The sequence below is a fragment of the Silurus aristotelis genome, assembly GCF_946808225.1.
Source record: "Silurus aristotelis genome assembly, chromosome: 13".
Taxonomy (NCBI): Eukaryota; Metazoa; Chordata; class Actinopteri; order Siluriformes; family Siluridae; genus Silurus; species Silurus aristotelis.
The window spans coordinates 11848236-11866261 of NC_139586.1; the positions used below are offsets into that span (position 1 = coordinate 11848236).

At 38.1% G+C, this 18026-nt stretch overlaps 1 protein-coding gene across 1 annotated transcript; it reads left to right on the top strand.

Annotated features, from left to right (window-relative positions):
- The first annotated feature begins 5138 nt into the window (after positions 1-5138).
- Positions 5139-17810, top strand: gnao1b (guanine nucleotide binding protein (G protein), alpha activating activity polypeptide O, b). Its single transcript, XM_083558607.1, has 8 exons — positions 5139-5564; positions 5720-5762; positions 8117-8258; positions 9203-9363; positions 12468-12596; positions 14605-14734; positions 15971-16124; positions 16235-17810. Exons 1-8 carry the CDS (start codon positions 5447-5449, stop codon positions 16420-16422), a joined length of 1065 nt encoding a protein of 354 aa, XP_083414733.1. The 5' UTR covers positions 5139-5446; the 3' UTR covers positions 16423-17810.
- Positions 17811-18026: the final 216 nt, after the last annotated feature.

Below are 18026 nucleotides of genomic sequence, written 5' to 3' on the forward strand. Positions count from 1 at the left end.
CTCAGGAGTGAATAGCTTTCATGGGAGGCGATCTGTCAGATTAATGACATGTACGAGGATTTTCTGCATTAGAGCATTACACTGACCTTCCATTAAAGTATTAGATGTTTGAGATATCGCATTCATTTCGGTACTAGGGACTTGTGTGTGTGTGTGTGTGTGTGTGTGTGTGTGTGCGTGCGTGTGTGCGCTAAAGTCTGCCCACTGTTTAATAAAACAGAACAGTGATTAGAACTAAGGAACGTGTGTCAGTGCTCTAACTCCACATTGTGCTAACAGACACTTCCTTGACTAACACACACACACACACACACACACACACACACACACACACACACCTATGGTGTTTCATGATCTTTAGATGTCGGTGACATCATGGAGCATCAACGAGGTCACCGGTAATAACGATAAAAGGACGTTAAGCGGGTGGTTCATCTGATACATCTCTTATCTCCGTTAAGTAATCCGTCAGAATCTCCCGTGTGTGTGTGTGTGTGTGTGTGTGTGTGTGTGTGTATGATGGTTTTATTGTAGATCCTGTATATTATCCCACTTTGAAGACTCCGTTAACATCCTGTTGTTATTCCAGTCCGTGATATCAGTGGTATTTTACACACCTGAGAAATCACTTGATTGCACACGTTTTGTGTGTGTGTGTGTGTGTGTGTGTGTGTGTGTGTGTGTGTGTGTGTGTGTGTTAATGTATAAACATAAAGACGAGTCATATGGCTCATTAAAAACGTTTTGTTTATCATCTAAATGAAACTTTTTTCTCTTACTAATGAAAATAATCTGATGTACAGGGTCAAAACACATTTCAGGATAATGGCGGAAAAACAAAGTTGGGTGTGTTTTAATGACGTCAATTATTTTGTTATAATAGTGTGTTTGTGAAACAATTATTGACATAACAAAGAACATGTTATTATGCTGTAACAGTAAATTTATGACACACAGTTACTGTTACTATGACCAATTATTTTGATGTAACAGTGTTTCTTCTTCTTATGGCTTTTCCCTTTAGAGGTCACCACAGCGGATCATCCGTCTCCATACCCCCCTGTCCTCTACATCTGTCTCTTTCAAACCAACTACCTGCATGTCTTCCCTCACCACATCCATAAACCTCCTCCTTGGCCTTCCTCTTTTCCTCCTTCCTGGTGGCTCCATCCTCAGCATTCTCCTACCGATATACTCCATGTCTCTCCTCTGCACATGTCCAAACCATCTCAGTCCTTTCTTACTTCCCAAAACATCCTACATGCACTGTCCTGCTAATAAACTTGTTTCTACTCTTGTCCATCCTCGTCACTCCCAATGAAAATCTCAACATCTTCAGCTGTGCTACCTCCAGCTCCACCTCCTGTCTTTTACTCAATGCCACTGTCTCTAAACCATACATCACAGGTCTCACCACAGTCCTATAAACTTTCCCTTTCACTCTCGTAGATACCCTACTATCACAAATCAAAAAGACTCTTCTCAACCTGCTCCCTACTCTCACCACAAATCACAATATCATAGTCCATGGAGACTCCTGTCTGACCTCGTCCATCAGCTTTGTTATCACCACTGCAAACAGGAACGGGCTCAGAGCCGATCCCTGATGCAGTCCCACCTCCACCTTGAACCAGTCTGTCGTTCCTACTGCACACTTCACTGCTGTCACATTGTCCTCATACATGTCCTGCACCACCCTCACATACTTCTCTGCCACACCTTACTTCCTCATACAATACCACAACTCCTCTCTCTGCATCCTGTCGTACGCTTTGATTAAAACACTCCTTCTCAGTTCCTCAGGCATCCTTTCACCTTCCAAACCCTTGTTAAACAATCTGGTTAAAAACTCCACTGCCATCTCTCCCAAACATCTCCATGCTTCTACTGGTATGTCATCTGGTCCAACTGACTTTCCACTCATCATCCTTTTAATCGCTGTTTCTTACTTCCTCCTTACTAATCCTATCCACATCCTGCTTCACCATCTCCACACCATCCAACCTTCTCTCTCATTTTCCTAATTCATCAGCTTCTCAAAATACTCCCCCCATCTTCTCAAAACACTCTCCTCACTAGTCAACACATTTCCATCTCCATGCTTTATTGCTCTAACTTGCAGCACATCCTTCCCAGCTCGGTCCCTTCCTGTATAAATCCTTTTCTCCTTCCTTAGTGTCCAACTTCACATACAGCTCCTCATATACCTTTTCCTTGGCTTTCGCCACATCACTCTTTACCTGCTGCAGCATCTCCTTGTACTCCTGCCTACTTTTCTCATCTCTGTCGATCCCAAATCTGTTACGCCAACCATTTTCTCCTTATGCTTTCCTGCACTTCCTCAATCCACCACCTTGTCTTCCTTTCTATTTCCAGATGTCTCAACAAGTACCTTTCTAGCTGTGTCCCCCTTATCACTTCTGCAGTAGTTGTCCAATCATCCAGCACCTCTTCACCACCACCACCGAGCCCCTGTCTGACCTCTTCCCTGAAAGTCACACTACAGTCTTCCTCCTTCAGTTTCCACCATCTTATTCTTCTTTCAGTCTTCACTCTCCTCCTCCTCTTCTTCTTCACCCTCGAAACAATCCTACAGACCACCATGCGATGCTGTCTAGCTACACAGTCCCCTGCCCACACCTTACAGTCTCCAATCTCCTTCAGGTTGTATCATCAAAAAACTGCTCAAAATGCGACAAAAAACCTGAGATAATTTTAACTGGTTACAATTATATTTATGGCATTTAGCAGAAGCCATTGTCCAGAGCGACGTACAAAAGTACTTACAAAAGGTCAACATTGATTCTTCTGTTAGAGATGATGTATGTGGGTGATGCAGCTGTGGCTGCAGTGAAAGGAGACTTGTTGAATTGTGTTCATTGGCATTTTTGCTGCATGAGATACCTGTCTGTGATGCAGACTTCTCTATAATATTGATAGTTTCTATTGGCATGACGTCATAATGATGATATTAACAGGTGGGTTGATTCATGTGGGACAACACTGAAGGCCTAGGTGTGAAATGCACAGGCCGCCACTGTATAAGTGTGTATGTGGTAGTGAGTTTTGGAGGGAAGCTCACTTCTATCGTTTGAATTCGTTAGTGTGGCGTCAAAATACCTAAGTGACGCGGGTTTTTTTTACCCTTACCTTACCCCCTTTTTACTCAATGCCACTGTCTCTAAACCATACATCACAGGTCTCACCACAGTCCTATAAACTTTCCCTTTCACTCTCGTAGATACCCTACTATCACAAATCAAAAAGACTCTTCTCAACCTGCTCCCTACTCTCACCACAAATCACAATATCATAGTCCATGGAGACTCCTGTCTGACCTCGTCCATCAGCTTTGTTATTACCACTGCAAACAGGAACGGGCTCAGAGCCGATCCCTGATGCAGTCCCACCTCCACCTTGAACCAGTCTGTCGTTCCTACTGCACACTTCACTGCTGTCACATTGTCCTCATACATGTCCTGCACCACCCTCACATACTTCTCTGCCACACCTTACTTCCTCATACAATACCACAACTCCTCTCTCTGCATCCTGTCGTACGCTTTGATTAAAACACTCCTTCTCAGTTCCTCAGGCATCCTTTCACCTTCCAAACCCTTGTTAAACAATCTGGTTAAAAACTCCACTGCCATCTCTCCCAAACATCTCCATGCTTCTACTGGTATGTCATCTGGTCCAACCGACTTTCCACTCATCATCCTTTTAATCGCTGTTTCTTACTTCCTCCTTACTAATCATATCCACATCCTGCTTCACCATCTCCACACCATCCAACCTTCTCTCTCATTTTCCTAATTCATCAGCTTCTCAAAATACTCCCCCCATCTTCTCAAAACACTCTCCTCACTAGTCAACACATTTCCATCTCCATGCTTTATTGCTCTAACTTGCAGCACATCCTTCCCAGCTCGGTCCCTTCCTGTATAAATCCTTTTCTCCTTCCTTAGTGTCCAACTTCACATACAGCTCCTCATATACCTTTTCCTTGGCTTTCGCCACATCACTCTTTACCTGCTGCAGCATCTCCTTGTACTCCTGCCTACTTTTCTCATCTCTGTCGATCCCAAATCTGTTACGCCAACCATTTTCTCCTTATGCTTTCCTGCACTTCCTTAATCCACCACCTTGTCTTCCTTTCTATTTCCAGATGTCTCAACAAGTACCTTTCTAGCTGTGTCCCCCTTATCACTTCTGCAGTAGTTGTCCAATCATCTAGCACCTCTTCACCACCACCACCGAGCCCCTGTCTGACCTCTTCCCTGAAAGTCACACTACAGTCTTCCTCCTTCAGTTTCCACCATCTTATTCTTCTTTCAGTCTTCACTCTCCTCCTCCTCTTCTTCTTCACCCTTGAAACAATCCTACAGACCACCATGCGATGCTGTCTAGCTACACAGTCCCCTGCCCACACCTTACAGTCTCCAATCTCCTTCAGGTTGTATCATCAAAAAACTGCTCAAAATGCGACAAAAAACCTGAGATAATTTTAACTGGTTACAATTATATTTATGGCATTTAGCAGAAGCCATTGTCCAGAGCGACGTACAAAAGTACTTACAAAAGGTCAACATTGATTCTTCTGTTAGAGATGATGTATGTGGGTGATGCAGCTGTGGCTGCAGTGAAAGGAGACTTGTTGAATTGTGTTCATTGGCATTTTTGCTGCATGAGATACCTGTCTGTGATGCAGACTTCTCTATAATATTGATAGTTTCTATTGGCATGACGTCATAATGATGATATTAACAGGTGGGTTGATTCATGTGGGACAACACTGAAGGCCTAGGTGTGAAATGCACGGGCCGCCACTGTATAAGTGTGTATGTGGTAGTGAGTTTTGGAGGGAAGCTCACTTCTATCGTTTGAATTCGTTAGTGTGGCGTCAAAATACCTAAGTGACGCGGTTTTTTTTTACCCTTACCTTACCCCCTTTTTCAATGCGTCAGAAAAATTTAATAAAAAAAATCGCCTTCTTGCACGTGCCTTATTCACGACAGTGGAGGTTCACGACAGCTTTGACGTCAGAATATTGGTTTTGTGTGTGTGTGCGCGTGTGCGTGTGTGTGTGTGTGTGTGTGATGGGGAGAGAGGCGGGGGAGGTGGGGAGTCCTCTCGCGCATCAGCGGCAGCAGCAGCAGCACAGCGACGGGATGAGAGAGAGACAGAGAGACAGAGAGAGAGAGGGAGAAGGGGGAGGAGAGGAGCTCGTGCTGCCGCTGTTGCCTTCACCGTCGCCACCGCCCAGTGAGAGCCGGGGAAGCGCGTGCAGAATAAACGTTACAGTTACGAAAAAAACGGTTCTCTTTTAGGTCGGACTGATTTCTGTTTCCTTGGATGGTTTGAGGACTTTTATTTGGGTTTGGGGGATTCCCGTGTGCGGACAGAAGGGAATTTCGAATCCAGCGTTACTCGCTCGCGCCTCGCCATGGGATGCTCGTTAAGCGCCGAGGAGCGCGAGGCTCTGGACCGGAGCAAAGCCATCGAGAAGAACCTGAAGGAGGACGGAGTCACTGAGGCGAAAGTAGTGAAACTGCTGCTGCTCGGTGAGCGTAAAAAAAACACAACAACAAACAAACGTCGGTGTGGTGGCTTGTTTGTTTGTTTTCCGGGGTTATATATTTATTAATGGACTGGCTGTATATATGCCTTAGTGTGTGTGTGTGTGTGTGTGTGTGTGTGTGTGTGTTTGTGTTTGCAGGTGGAGGAGAGTCTGGAAAGAGCACTATTGTCAAACAGATGAAGTAAGTCTTTTGGTTTTGTTTGTTGGTTTGGTTTTAGTAGATGTTTATCTCATATAAGATATCTCAAATATTTCCTTATGCAGCTTTGTGATTCAGAATAGATCAGATCCTGGTTTTGTTTTGCTCCAGAGAGGGTTAAATTCAGTACCGGTGGGGCCCTTTATTTTTATTTTTTTTAAAGAGAGATTTAAAGAAAAGATATATATCTATGTTTTAAAGGTCCTCTTTATAACAACATATATAGATCTATATACATACATACTGTATATATAAACTCATTAGATAAATAGGGTAATAAATGTTACCCCTGCTATAATGGTGTGTCTAAAAAGCCTTATTCTAAAAATATTCAAAATCTATATATTTTTAATAATTTTTATAAGTACACTATAATCTTTATTTTCATATAAAATGTACCAAAGATAAGCAACAAGTACCTTTAGTACCTTTAGTGTGTATGTTTTTCCTGGACAGCTGTATGTGAGTTTTATATCTATACATGTAGCTTTATTTGACCTTCCATCATTTTTTAAGGTACAATAATAGGACAGTGACAAGATTAGTGTTTGGTCCATTTCCCCCCTTTTTTTCTGAGTGTAAACATTTAGAAACATTAAGGCATTTTGCATATAATATTCCAAGTATCTGAGGATCCGTCAATAAAGCTGTAAAGTGAATTCTGTAGAATTAAGGGTATTAAGTATAGTTTTACTTCTGGTTGTTGGTACAGTGACACTCCAAAAACTTTTTGTCCTATTTAGGTCCAAATATGTACCTTTTAAAAGTACACTATATTCACATTTATATATTAAAGGTAGGGGATATGTTCCCTTAGATGGAACATCCCCAGTGATAAAAAAAGGTTTTTTATTTTTATTTTTTATTTTTTTATTTGCAGAGTGTACAGCGACATTGTTTGTATGTTATGGCTTGCTCTAAAATATAAAACCTTTTCACAGTGGTGCTCTATCAGATGTTAAGATCATTTTGGAACCCTCAAAGAAACCCTCGAAGACCTGTTTTATTTTTAAGAATCTATTCTATAATCTAATATTTGACTCTTGAAATTATTAATGGTTTCATGCTTTTGTATGGAACACTAGTGGATTAAAAAAAAATTAAATAAATTTTTATTGTATAGCAGCTTTACACAGATAAATTTTTTTGGATATGGTCAGTAAATTAAATACACATATACATTGCACCTATATTATTATTATTTATTATAGTTTTGTTGATATCTTATTAAACCCTAAACAAAACAACAACAGAGCCAATCAGTCAACACACACAGCATGCGTTCAAGCATGTATTGTTAATATGAGAAAGTGACCATGGAAAGGCAAAGGGTGAAAAAGAACATAAGTCAGTGCTAGGGTCTTGCTTGTTCAAGTAAATCCCACAAAGGGGCCCTGTATTATTTTTAAAAAACAAATGTCATCTTGGTTTTCTAATACTTTTAATTTCAAGGTAAAATAGAAACAGGAAGTTTGACAAAAGCGAAAGCAACATCCAGAACTGAAAAACTCTCTTCCCGAAACATGCGTTAGTATCTCCTCAGAGCGGAAATGTTCATGTAACTGAAGTTCAATTTCTACTTGTCTGTCACACACACTGAGAATGTATTTCTCAGTTTACACACACGAGTACGCATGAGATGTAACTACAGACAATCAAAGTGTTACGCACATGAGGGCGGAGTTTTATCGAAAACTGGGCTGAGTCTTCTGAGCATCAAGATAAGATATGTTATCCCTTTCAGGTGTAAACAACATTATTACTTTTTTTTATTAAAAAAACAAATAAAAAAAAATTTATAAACGTGATCAATGAGTTAAAACTGAGTATTATTCATTAATTGTGCAAAATAACAGTGTGCTGGATCAAGTGCTATTCTGTGGGCTGCATGTACACTAGATTATGTTAGACTCCTTAATCAGATTTATTTAAAGTCTCACCATTTTCTCATTCACATATTATCAAATCATAGAAAGATTTTTTTTAATGTCTCCTGATTTATAGTTACATACTAGGGTGTTTGATAGCAAAAAAAAAATTGTAAATGAAACTCCTATCTTAAATAGTTCTGCTTAAGAAATATATGATAAACATGGAGGTATGAACTGCAAGCAGGTGATGTAAGAGCTCAGAAACTCTGCTTGAGCAGGTGAAAACCACAAATTCATCATTGACTTAAATCCTAGATTTTGAATACAGTCGTGATAACAGTGACATCTGTGTGTGTGTGTGTGTGTGTGTGTGTGTGTGTGTGTGTGTGTGTGTGTGTGTGAGAGAGAAAGAGATAGATAGAGAGTATATTATGATGACTGTATATTATATTTTACGTGTATTAGGATTATCCATGAAGACGGTTTCAGTGGAGATGATTTACAGCAATTTAAGCCCATCGTCTATAGCAACACCATTCAGAGTCTGTTCTCCATTTTAAAAGCTATGGAGAACCTTGGGGTGGAGTATGAAGACAAGGACAGGACTGTAAGTATATACTGCATACACATATACACACAAAGGATTTCTGGGAGCATGCGCGATCATCTTCCTCGGATTCCCACCCCCACCCTCTCTCTTTCTACAATATAACTCTATCTATCTATCTATCTATCTATCTATCTATCTATCTATCTATCTATCTATCTATCTATCTATCTATCTATCTGTCTGTCTGTCTGTCTGTCTGTCTGTCTGTCTGTCTGTCTGTCTGTCTGTCTGTCTGTGTATATATATATATATATATATATATATATATATATATATATATATATATATATATATATATATATATATATAAAATGTTTCTCTCATTTTCCTGCTCTCTGATGCTGAATGTAAAAATTAATTAAACACATCCTCTCAAAGCACATAATTAAACGTTGTTTTAACTTCTAGTATTCCATATAAATAAACGTGTCTGATGAGTGTAAATGAAATTCGTCCCTGAGGCACTTATTATATAAAAACCTTTTAATAAACTTTTCAAGCTGCTATAGCGACATCTAGTGCATAGAAAAGATATTACATCCTCTAATGAGCAGCAATTAAAGTCACAATAGCATCATTTTAACTTCACTCACAAAAAATATTGTTAAAGTGTGTAAAACATCTGATAGTCATCTCACTGTGTTTATTGGCTTAACATTTTGTATTTAATGTATTTCTAATGCATTGTACTATATGCTCTACGATTATTGTACATAACATACATTTTTTTTCTCATAACATAACAGATTTTTTTTTCTCAAATTCCCCGTTTTTAAAATTTTTTATGCTTTGATATTTAGCTTTTATTTAGTTTTAATTATTTCCTTGATTATGACCGGCCATTGATACTGAATTACAAAAAGGCTATCACATTTATTTACTTATGTGCATTACAGCAATGTAATTAAATAACTGTATCTGTAATGCGTGTTTGTCTTTAGTCTGATGTAAAGTTAGTCTATGACATAATCAACCGTATGGAGGACACGGAGCCATACACACCCGAAATTCTGACAGCCATGAAGCGTTTGTGGAAAGATGGAGGAGTTCAGGTCTGCTTTAACCGATCGCGAGAATATCAGCTCAACGACTCTGCTCAATAGTAAGACACACACACACACACACACACACACACACAGACACACACAGACACACACACATTTTTATATATACAGTGGGTACGGAAAGTATTCAGACCCCCTTAAATTTTTCACTCTTTGTTATATTGCAGCCATTTGCTAAAATCATTTAAGTTCATTCTTCTTCCTCATGAATGTACACACAGCTCCCCATATTGACAGAAAAACACAGAATTGTTGACATTGTTGCAGATTTATTAAAAAAGAAAAACTAAAATATCACATGGTCCTAAGTATTCAGACCCTTTGCTGTGACACTCATATATTTAACTCAGGTGCTTTCCATTTCTTCTGATCATCCTTGAGATGGTTCTACACCTTCATTTGAATCCAGCTGTGTTTGATTATACTGATTTGACTTGATTAGGAAAGCCACACACCTGTCTATATAAGACCTTCCAGATCACAATGCATGTCAGAGCAAATGAGAATCATGAGGTCAAAGGAACTGCCTGAAGTGCTCAGAGACAGAATTGTGGCAAAGCACAGATCTGGCCAAGGTTACAAAAAGATTTCTGCTGCACTTAAGGTTCCTAAGAGCACAGTGGCCTCCATAATCCTTAAATGGAAGACGTTTGGGACGACCAGAACCCTTCCTAGAGCTGGCCGTCCGGCCAAACTGAGCTATCGGGGGAGAAGAGCCTTGATGAGAGAGGTAAAGAAGAACCCAAAGATCACTGTGGCTGAGCTCCAGAGATGCAGTCAGGAGATGGGAGAAAGTTGTAGAAAGTCAACCATCACTGCAGCCCTCCACCAGTCGGGGCTTTATGGCAGAGTGGCCAGACGGAAGCCTCTCCTCAGTGTAAGACACATGAAAGCCCGCATGGAGTTTGCTAAAAAACACCTGAAGGACTCCAAGATGGTGAGAAATAAGATTCTCTGGTCTGATGAGACCAAAATAGAACTTTTTGTCCTTAATTCTAAGCGGTATGTATGGAGAAAACCAGGCACTGCTCATCACCTGTCCAATACAGTCCCAACAGTGAAGCATAGTGGTGGCAGCATCATGCTGTGGGGGTGTTTTTCAGCTGCAGGGACAGGACGACTGGTTGCAATCGAGGGAAAGATGAATGCGGCCAAGTACAGGGATATCCTGGACAAAAACCTTCTCCAGAGTGCTCTGGACCTCAGACTGGGCCGAAGGTTTACCTTCCAACAAGACAATGACCCTAAGCACACAGCTAAAATAATGAAGGAGTGGCTTCACAACAACTCCGTGACTGTTCTTGAATGGCCCAGCCAGAGCCCTGACTTAAACCCAATTGAGCATCTCTGGAGAGACCTAAAAATGGCTGTCCACCAACGTTTACCATCCAACCTGACAGAACTGGAGAGGATCTGCAAGGAGGAATGGCAGAGGATCCCCAAATCCAGGTGTGAAAGACTTGTTGCATCTTTCCCAAAAAGACTCCTGGCTGTATTAGATCAAAAGGGGGCTTCTACTAAATACTGAGCAAAGGGTCTGAATACTTAGGACCATGTGATATTTCAGTTTTTCTTTTTTAATAAATCTGCAACAATGTCAACAATTCTGTGTTTTTCTGTCAGTATGGGGTGCTATGTGTACATTCATGAGGAAGAAGAATGAACCTAAATGATTTTAGCAAAGGGCTGCAATATAACAAAGAGTGAAAAATTTAAGGGGGTCTGAATACTTTCCGTACCCACTGTATATATATATATAATAAAATACATTTCTGTTAAAATGGAAGGTTATTTGAAAATAAAGTATCAAACATACAAATATGAAGCCAAGAAACAATTTGATACACCACTCTTTAAATAAATAGTCTATTAGTATGTAACATCTTGGGCATTGCATTATATTCCCAACATTTTACAACCCCCAAAAGTTGGGAAAATGTAAATAAAACCAGAACGCGATGATTAACAAATTTTATAAACCGAGAAAATATAAAATGTTTAAAATGAACAAATTAATAATTTTGTAGGAAATATAATTAAAAATTGTGTAATTTGACACACAACAAATATCTAAAAAAAGGTTTGGACATCTTCTCTGGGCCAATGCTCATTTACAGTGGACTGAGGCAACTGTTCTGTGGTCAGACAAATCTAAATCTAGCATCTCTAATGATATGGGGATGCATTAGTGCCTATGAAATGGGCAGTTTGCACATCTGGAAATGCATCATCAATGCTGAAAGGTATATACATATTCTAGAAAATGTGCTTCTATCCAGAGGACTTGTTTTTAGGGAATGCCTGCATATTTCAGCAAGACAATGCTAAACCACATACCACATCGATTACAACAGCATGGCTTCATAGTAGAAGAGTCCAGGTGCTGAACTGGCCTGCCTGCAGTCCAGATTTCTATATACCAATAAAATACATTTGCTGCATTATGAAACAAAAATAGGACAAAAAAGTCTCAATGCTGTTGAGCAGCTCGACTCCAGTATTAGACACAAATGGGACAACATTCCTCTCCTAACACTTGAACAACCGGTCTCCTCAGCTCCCAGACATATATGGCTGTTGTTAAAAGAGGAGGGGACGTTACACAGTGTTAAACATTTTCTTTGTGACATGTTAAACCATCAACTTCTAAATGATGCTATTTTTTTTCTTAAAATGGTACATTTCCTCAGTTTAAACATTTCATATATTTCCTGGGTTTCATTGTAAATAGAATTTGGGTTTATAAGATTGCAAATCATTACATTCTGATTTTATTGGGGTTGTAGTAAGTAAGGCCATGTCCTGTTTGCATCAAGTTGCTTTACAGACTTTTAATTGATTCTTAGTTACATTCAGTTCTGGGCTCAGGCTTAGTCATTCAAAATATTTTAAACAATCTAAACCCAAAGCATTTATAGATCATAAACTGGTTTTCTCTATAACTTATTACATTTATTACATTTAGCATTTTGGCTTAATGCATTATTTTATATATTCATCACACTCCCTGTTTTAGATAAATACCATTCCTTTCTGATTGTGTGTGTGTGTGTGTGTGTGTGTGTTTGTGTGTGTGTGTGTGTGTGTGTGTGTGTGTGCGCAAACTCTGAAAATGACGGCGAGTGTGTATCTGTATCTGTAGTTACCTTGACAGTTTGGACCGAATTGGAACACCTGATTATCTCCCCACTGAACAGGACATTTTAAGGTCGCGGGTTAAAACTACTGGTATCGTTGAGACACACTTCTCCTTTAAGAACTTGAACTTCAGGTAAGATTTTTAAAAATATCTTAATTTTATTTAGGTGCTAAAACATTCCTTTACACTCTGATTGGCCTGTAGGGGGTACTGTAGCTCACATTTACCTAAACAAGTAGTCCATTTTTGGTCATCTGTCTGTCTGTCTGTCTGTCTGTCTGTCTGTCTGTCTGTCTGTCTGTCTGTCTGTCTATCTATCTATCTATCTATCTATCTATCTATCTATCTATCTATCTATCTATCTATCTATCTATCTATCTATCTATCTACAATTTGGAACACATCCTGAATTAAATTAGTCAAAATAATAATAATAAATATAGCTGCAAGCAGCGATTAACGAGGTTCAAGCAAATAAGGTATTGAAGGTCATAAGGAAAAATTCATTAGGAACATGCCCACCGAGTTTCGTTGTAATACGCCTCTAGTAACGTCTAACAGGTGCTCACATGTAATTGGCAGATGGCTGCCATATTTTTTTAATATCCTCATTATATCTTATGGCACATTAGACAGAGACACTGCGTGCCAAGTATCAAGTTGATCGGGTAAATGGCTACGTAGTAATAACCGTTTTTTTTTTCTTTGTTTAGCGCCACCAAGTGGCGTTTGCATTTTTTTATTTGACCAAGGATTGAGCTCTTAGACACGTCCACCAAGTTTGGTAAAGATATCTCATTCCAATCACAAGTTATTTCCATTTTTGTCAAATGTGACCCTTTGAATAGTCAGTAGAAATGTTTTTCTATAATTATTGATAAGCACTGTCCAGCGAACATTTCTGAACTGAGTTGGTTTCGATCAGATGAAAAATCTAGGATTAGTTAACAAAAGTAAGTTTTTAACTTAATTAAACTTGTTAAACTAAACTTGTTTAGCGCCACTAAGTGGCAAAGCTACAAAACTGTTTTAAACCAAAGATTAATCACAGACACATATACCAAGTTTTGTGAAGACATCTCATTCTGTTCACGAGTTATAGTCATTTCCGTAAAAGTGGCCTCACTTTCTTCGAAGGTTCTGCGATGGTGAGTTGAAAATTCACCGTTTTTTCATTAAATATTAACAATCCCTGTCTACTGAACATTGCTACACTGGTTTTATTACGATGGCATGAAAAACCTAGGACTAAAAGTATGTTTTTAATAGAACTAAATTTTATGGAAAAAGCGAACTTCGTAGAGCAAATACATCAATAGGCATTTTCTTTGTTTTGTACAAGCTATGGCCAAAAATATGTGAAATAGTGTTTTTTTGCACTGTAGTCCCCGCTTTTGGCCAATTGAGCTGATACTTTGTTAACCTCTCTCCAAATTGAGCTCTACTATCTGGCCAAGTTTCAACTCTATAGACCTTACTGTTTAATCTGCACAATATATAATATTTTATTCATTCATTTATTTTGTCCCGCTTATCCATAATCCGGGTCGCGGGGGCAGCAGTCTAAGCAGGCCCCCGCCTTCGACTGCTGCCCAATCCTCACAGCACCGTCCCTGACGGTCCCTCCTGCAGGTGGTGAGCCCACGGGAAGATATATAATATATATAATAATAATAATATTGATTATAATAATAATAATCAAGTATAATAATAAAAATAATCAAGTATAATAATAATAATAATAATAATAATAATAATCAAGTATAATAACAATAATAATAATAATAATAATTATTATTATTATTATTATTATTATTATTATTGTTATTATTATACTTGATTACCATCATTAAAAAAATATAAAAATTCTTTAAGTGATGCTTTCAGATAAAGATTAATAAATCATTTGATTAATGAAACATAACTGTAAGCACATTAATAGTACCACAGATTTTTACACTCATTATGTAGATTCTATAAAAGGCAATTTATAGAAATGTATTTTATTTTGTTTATATTTATTTTGTTAATATTAAAATATTGCAAACCTTTTCTGGTTTAGGGTTTTAAACAATGGTAATGAATGGTTTAAATACATCAAAGCTTTATTTGACTCAGTAAAATGAGGTGTCCCCTCCAGGTTGTTCGATGTAGGAGGTCAGAGATCAGAGAGAAAAAAATGGATCCACTGCTTTGAAGGTGTGACTGCTATAATCTTCTGCGTAGCGATGAGCGGCTACGACCAAATGTTACATGAAGATGAGACGACGGTAAAGAATTGTACACACAGACAAAGTGTATTATTTATATATCATTATATTTTTTGTCTATTTTATTATGTTGATTGTTTTCCTCTAAGAGCACACCTAAAGTTTTTTTTGACACCACACCGTCTTACCAACAATTACATTACATTTTTTATTACAGCACACCATCCTTTTTAACTATTTATCCTTATATTTACAAAAAGCAGAACAAATTATAACTTACTTACTTACGCACATACTTAATAGCTGGAAACAGTTGTTCCCTCACCAGCGTCCCTTTATTCTCATCATTGAATTAAATAAAAAATAAACAAATCCAGAAAAAATTTCAATTTTCTGAGAAATCTAAAAAAAAAAAAAAAAAGTGTAAACTCTTTCGTCCTGAAAATATCAGAAAAGGTAAGGTTAGAGCTTTACTTCTCTCACTGTTAAAAAATGATGGCACTGGAGACTCCTTCTATCTCTCTTCTATAGCAGTTGTTTTACAATGATGGTATTAAGAGGTGGATTGTTTCAGGCAGGACACCACTGAAGGCCAAGGTGTGAAATGCAACCACCCACCACTGGCTCTCAGGAATAGATTTGGCAGATAATAAACATATAAAAAAGATCAATGATCAGTGATAAATTGCTGAATCAATCCTCCAATCCATCCTGCCTGAATCAATCAACCTCTTATTGTCATTATGACACCACTGATAAACCATCAATATTAAAGAGAAATGCAGTATAACAGAGCGCTGCATCACAGACAGGTGTCTCATGCAGTGAGAATGAATTTCTCAAAAGAAAGAAACCCAATAAACACAGTTAAACGAGTCTCCTTTCACTGCAGCTGCTCAGCGGCCTTGGAGTCGATCCGGTTAAAGCAACAGCTTCAAGCAACATGTATTTGAAGCTACTAAAAGCTCATGCTGTTCATTTCTACAGGCCTTATGGCAATATGCGATGTGATGGCTGAAATCTAATAGAATAGAAACTCCATAAAACATAAAAGTACACTCGGTGGTGCTGTTCCTTGCAGCAGCACACTTTAGAGATCCGCTATGAAATTTTGAGAGCAAACTACTGGAAATAATTGAATATATAATATATATTTAGAGAAAAAAAAGTCAGTGTTTCTGATAGCATTTAGGGAAGCAGAGAAGGCCACCACTGCTGTGAACTAGCTCTTGGTGTAGAAACATTAGCAGAACAAGCCCTTTAATAAAAACTGGATTTATTTTTTTGTTCCTGCAGAATCGTATGCACGAGTCCCTCATGCTCTTTGACTCCATCTGTAATAACAAGTTCTTCGTTGACACTTCCATCATCCTCTTCCTCAACAAGAAGGATCTTTTTGGGGAGAAGATAAAGAAATCTCCACTGATAATATGCTTCCCAGAGTATGCAGGTGTGTATGTTTGTGTTTGTGTGTGTGTGTGTGTGTGTGTGTGATTAAGCATATTAGGAATATCCCATTTGTGCTTTCATGTGCTAAGCTTTATGATTTGTCCCTCATAGGTCCGAACACTTATGAAGAGGCATCTGCGTATATTCAGGTTCAGTTTGAGGGTAAAAACCGTTCTCCAAATAAAGAGATTTACTGCCACCTGACATGTGCGACTGACACGGGGAACATCCAGGTGGTATTTGATGCTGTCACTGACATCATCATCGCCAACAACCTGCGTGGCTGTGGCCTGTACTGATCATTGTTTATTGTCATGGTAACAAGCAATTGAACTGAATACCCTCATCTTGAATTTCTCTCATCTTGTTTTGATTTTCTTTATAATCAAATGGGCACTGGTATGTGTGTGTGTGTGTGTGTGTGTGTGTGTGTGTGTGTGTGTGTGTGTGTGTGTGTGTTTGTGTGTGTGTGTGTGTGTGTAAGATTATTAGTGTATGGTTAAAAATGTGATATGAGCCTAAATACAATCTAAGATAAAAAAAATAATAAAATAAATCCTCAGGCTCATACAGATAAATTGCTCTAAGCATGAAAATTTAACAAGACATTTATTTTAATTTTTTTACCATAATTTTCACCATTCTGGAAGCAGCTCTCAGGCCAAAGTCATGAGAAATAAATGACATGGACAAAATGGTCTCTATAAAAGCACAAGTAGTCCAGATGAATGTTTTTAGATCAAAATTCTCTTAACTGACATTGTTTTAATGCTGTAATTAACAAACCCTTCAACAAATATTGATGCACCGTCATATTAATTAACAAATCAATTCACACTTAAAATTCGAATCGATTTCTTTCATATTTATCCGAATACTCCAAACACCTGCATTAACATTTAAAATGCATTCGAATGTTGTATTCAAATTGAGCCTCGAGATCTTGTAATTTACACACTTAGAGATCAGTGTTCAATAAATTAGCTTTAAATACTTGTAATACACCTCAACAAATATATTAATGTAGGAGAGAAATCAGGTGAATGTGTAAACTGCTCCATCATAGAGAATTCTGAACTTACAAAGACTGTTACAAAGCTCTGACAATGAAGACTCCTTTCATAAATGATTTAAAAAAAAGGTCTCCTAAACATATAATGATAAAGTATGAGAACGAGTGCATTAATGCTCCTGTTATAGAGAATCAATCAGTACATCATTCTCAGTAAGGGAAGTTTCATGTAAAACGTTTCTTGAATGCTGGTTGACTTTTTTCTAAATGATTCTATTTATTCGATTGCGTGTAAAATATGAAGGCTTGTGTGTACAGATTTTGTATCTCCTGCACGTTTTTTTGTTAGATCCCTGCAAACAGAGCAAACCGATTCAACGCACTGACAGTTATATAGCATGATATAAAGGGAAACAATGTAGCATGTAGAAAAGACATACACAGTCATGTTTAGTGAAATTAATGAATACAAGAACTTACAGTCTTTATCTCTCTGTGTGTGTGTCTGTGTGTGTGTGTGTGTGTGTGTGTGTAGGTGGGTGGGTGGTTGCACCTTTTATTTATTTATTTATTTATTTTTATTTGAAAAGCTCTGTCTTTTCCTACACAATTATACTGCTGGTTTAAATTGAACGCCTGATGAAATGTTTACAATAAAATCACAGTTTGGAACCATTTTATAGTTTCTTATTTTATTGAATTTGCATTGTATTGTTATTTTACAGCTGAGAGAGTTATTATCTAAAGAATAATTCCCTGTCCCAACTGACCACCAGGTAAACACTGACTCAAAACTGCTCTCTCTCTCGCTGTCTCTCCATCTCTGTGTATGAGGGATGTCAGAAAACAGCTCTGACCCATCATGGCCTTGACTTCTGAATGTGTGCTGTG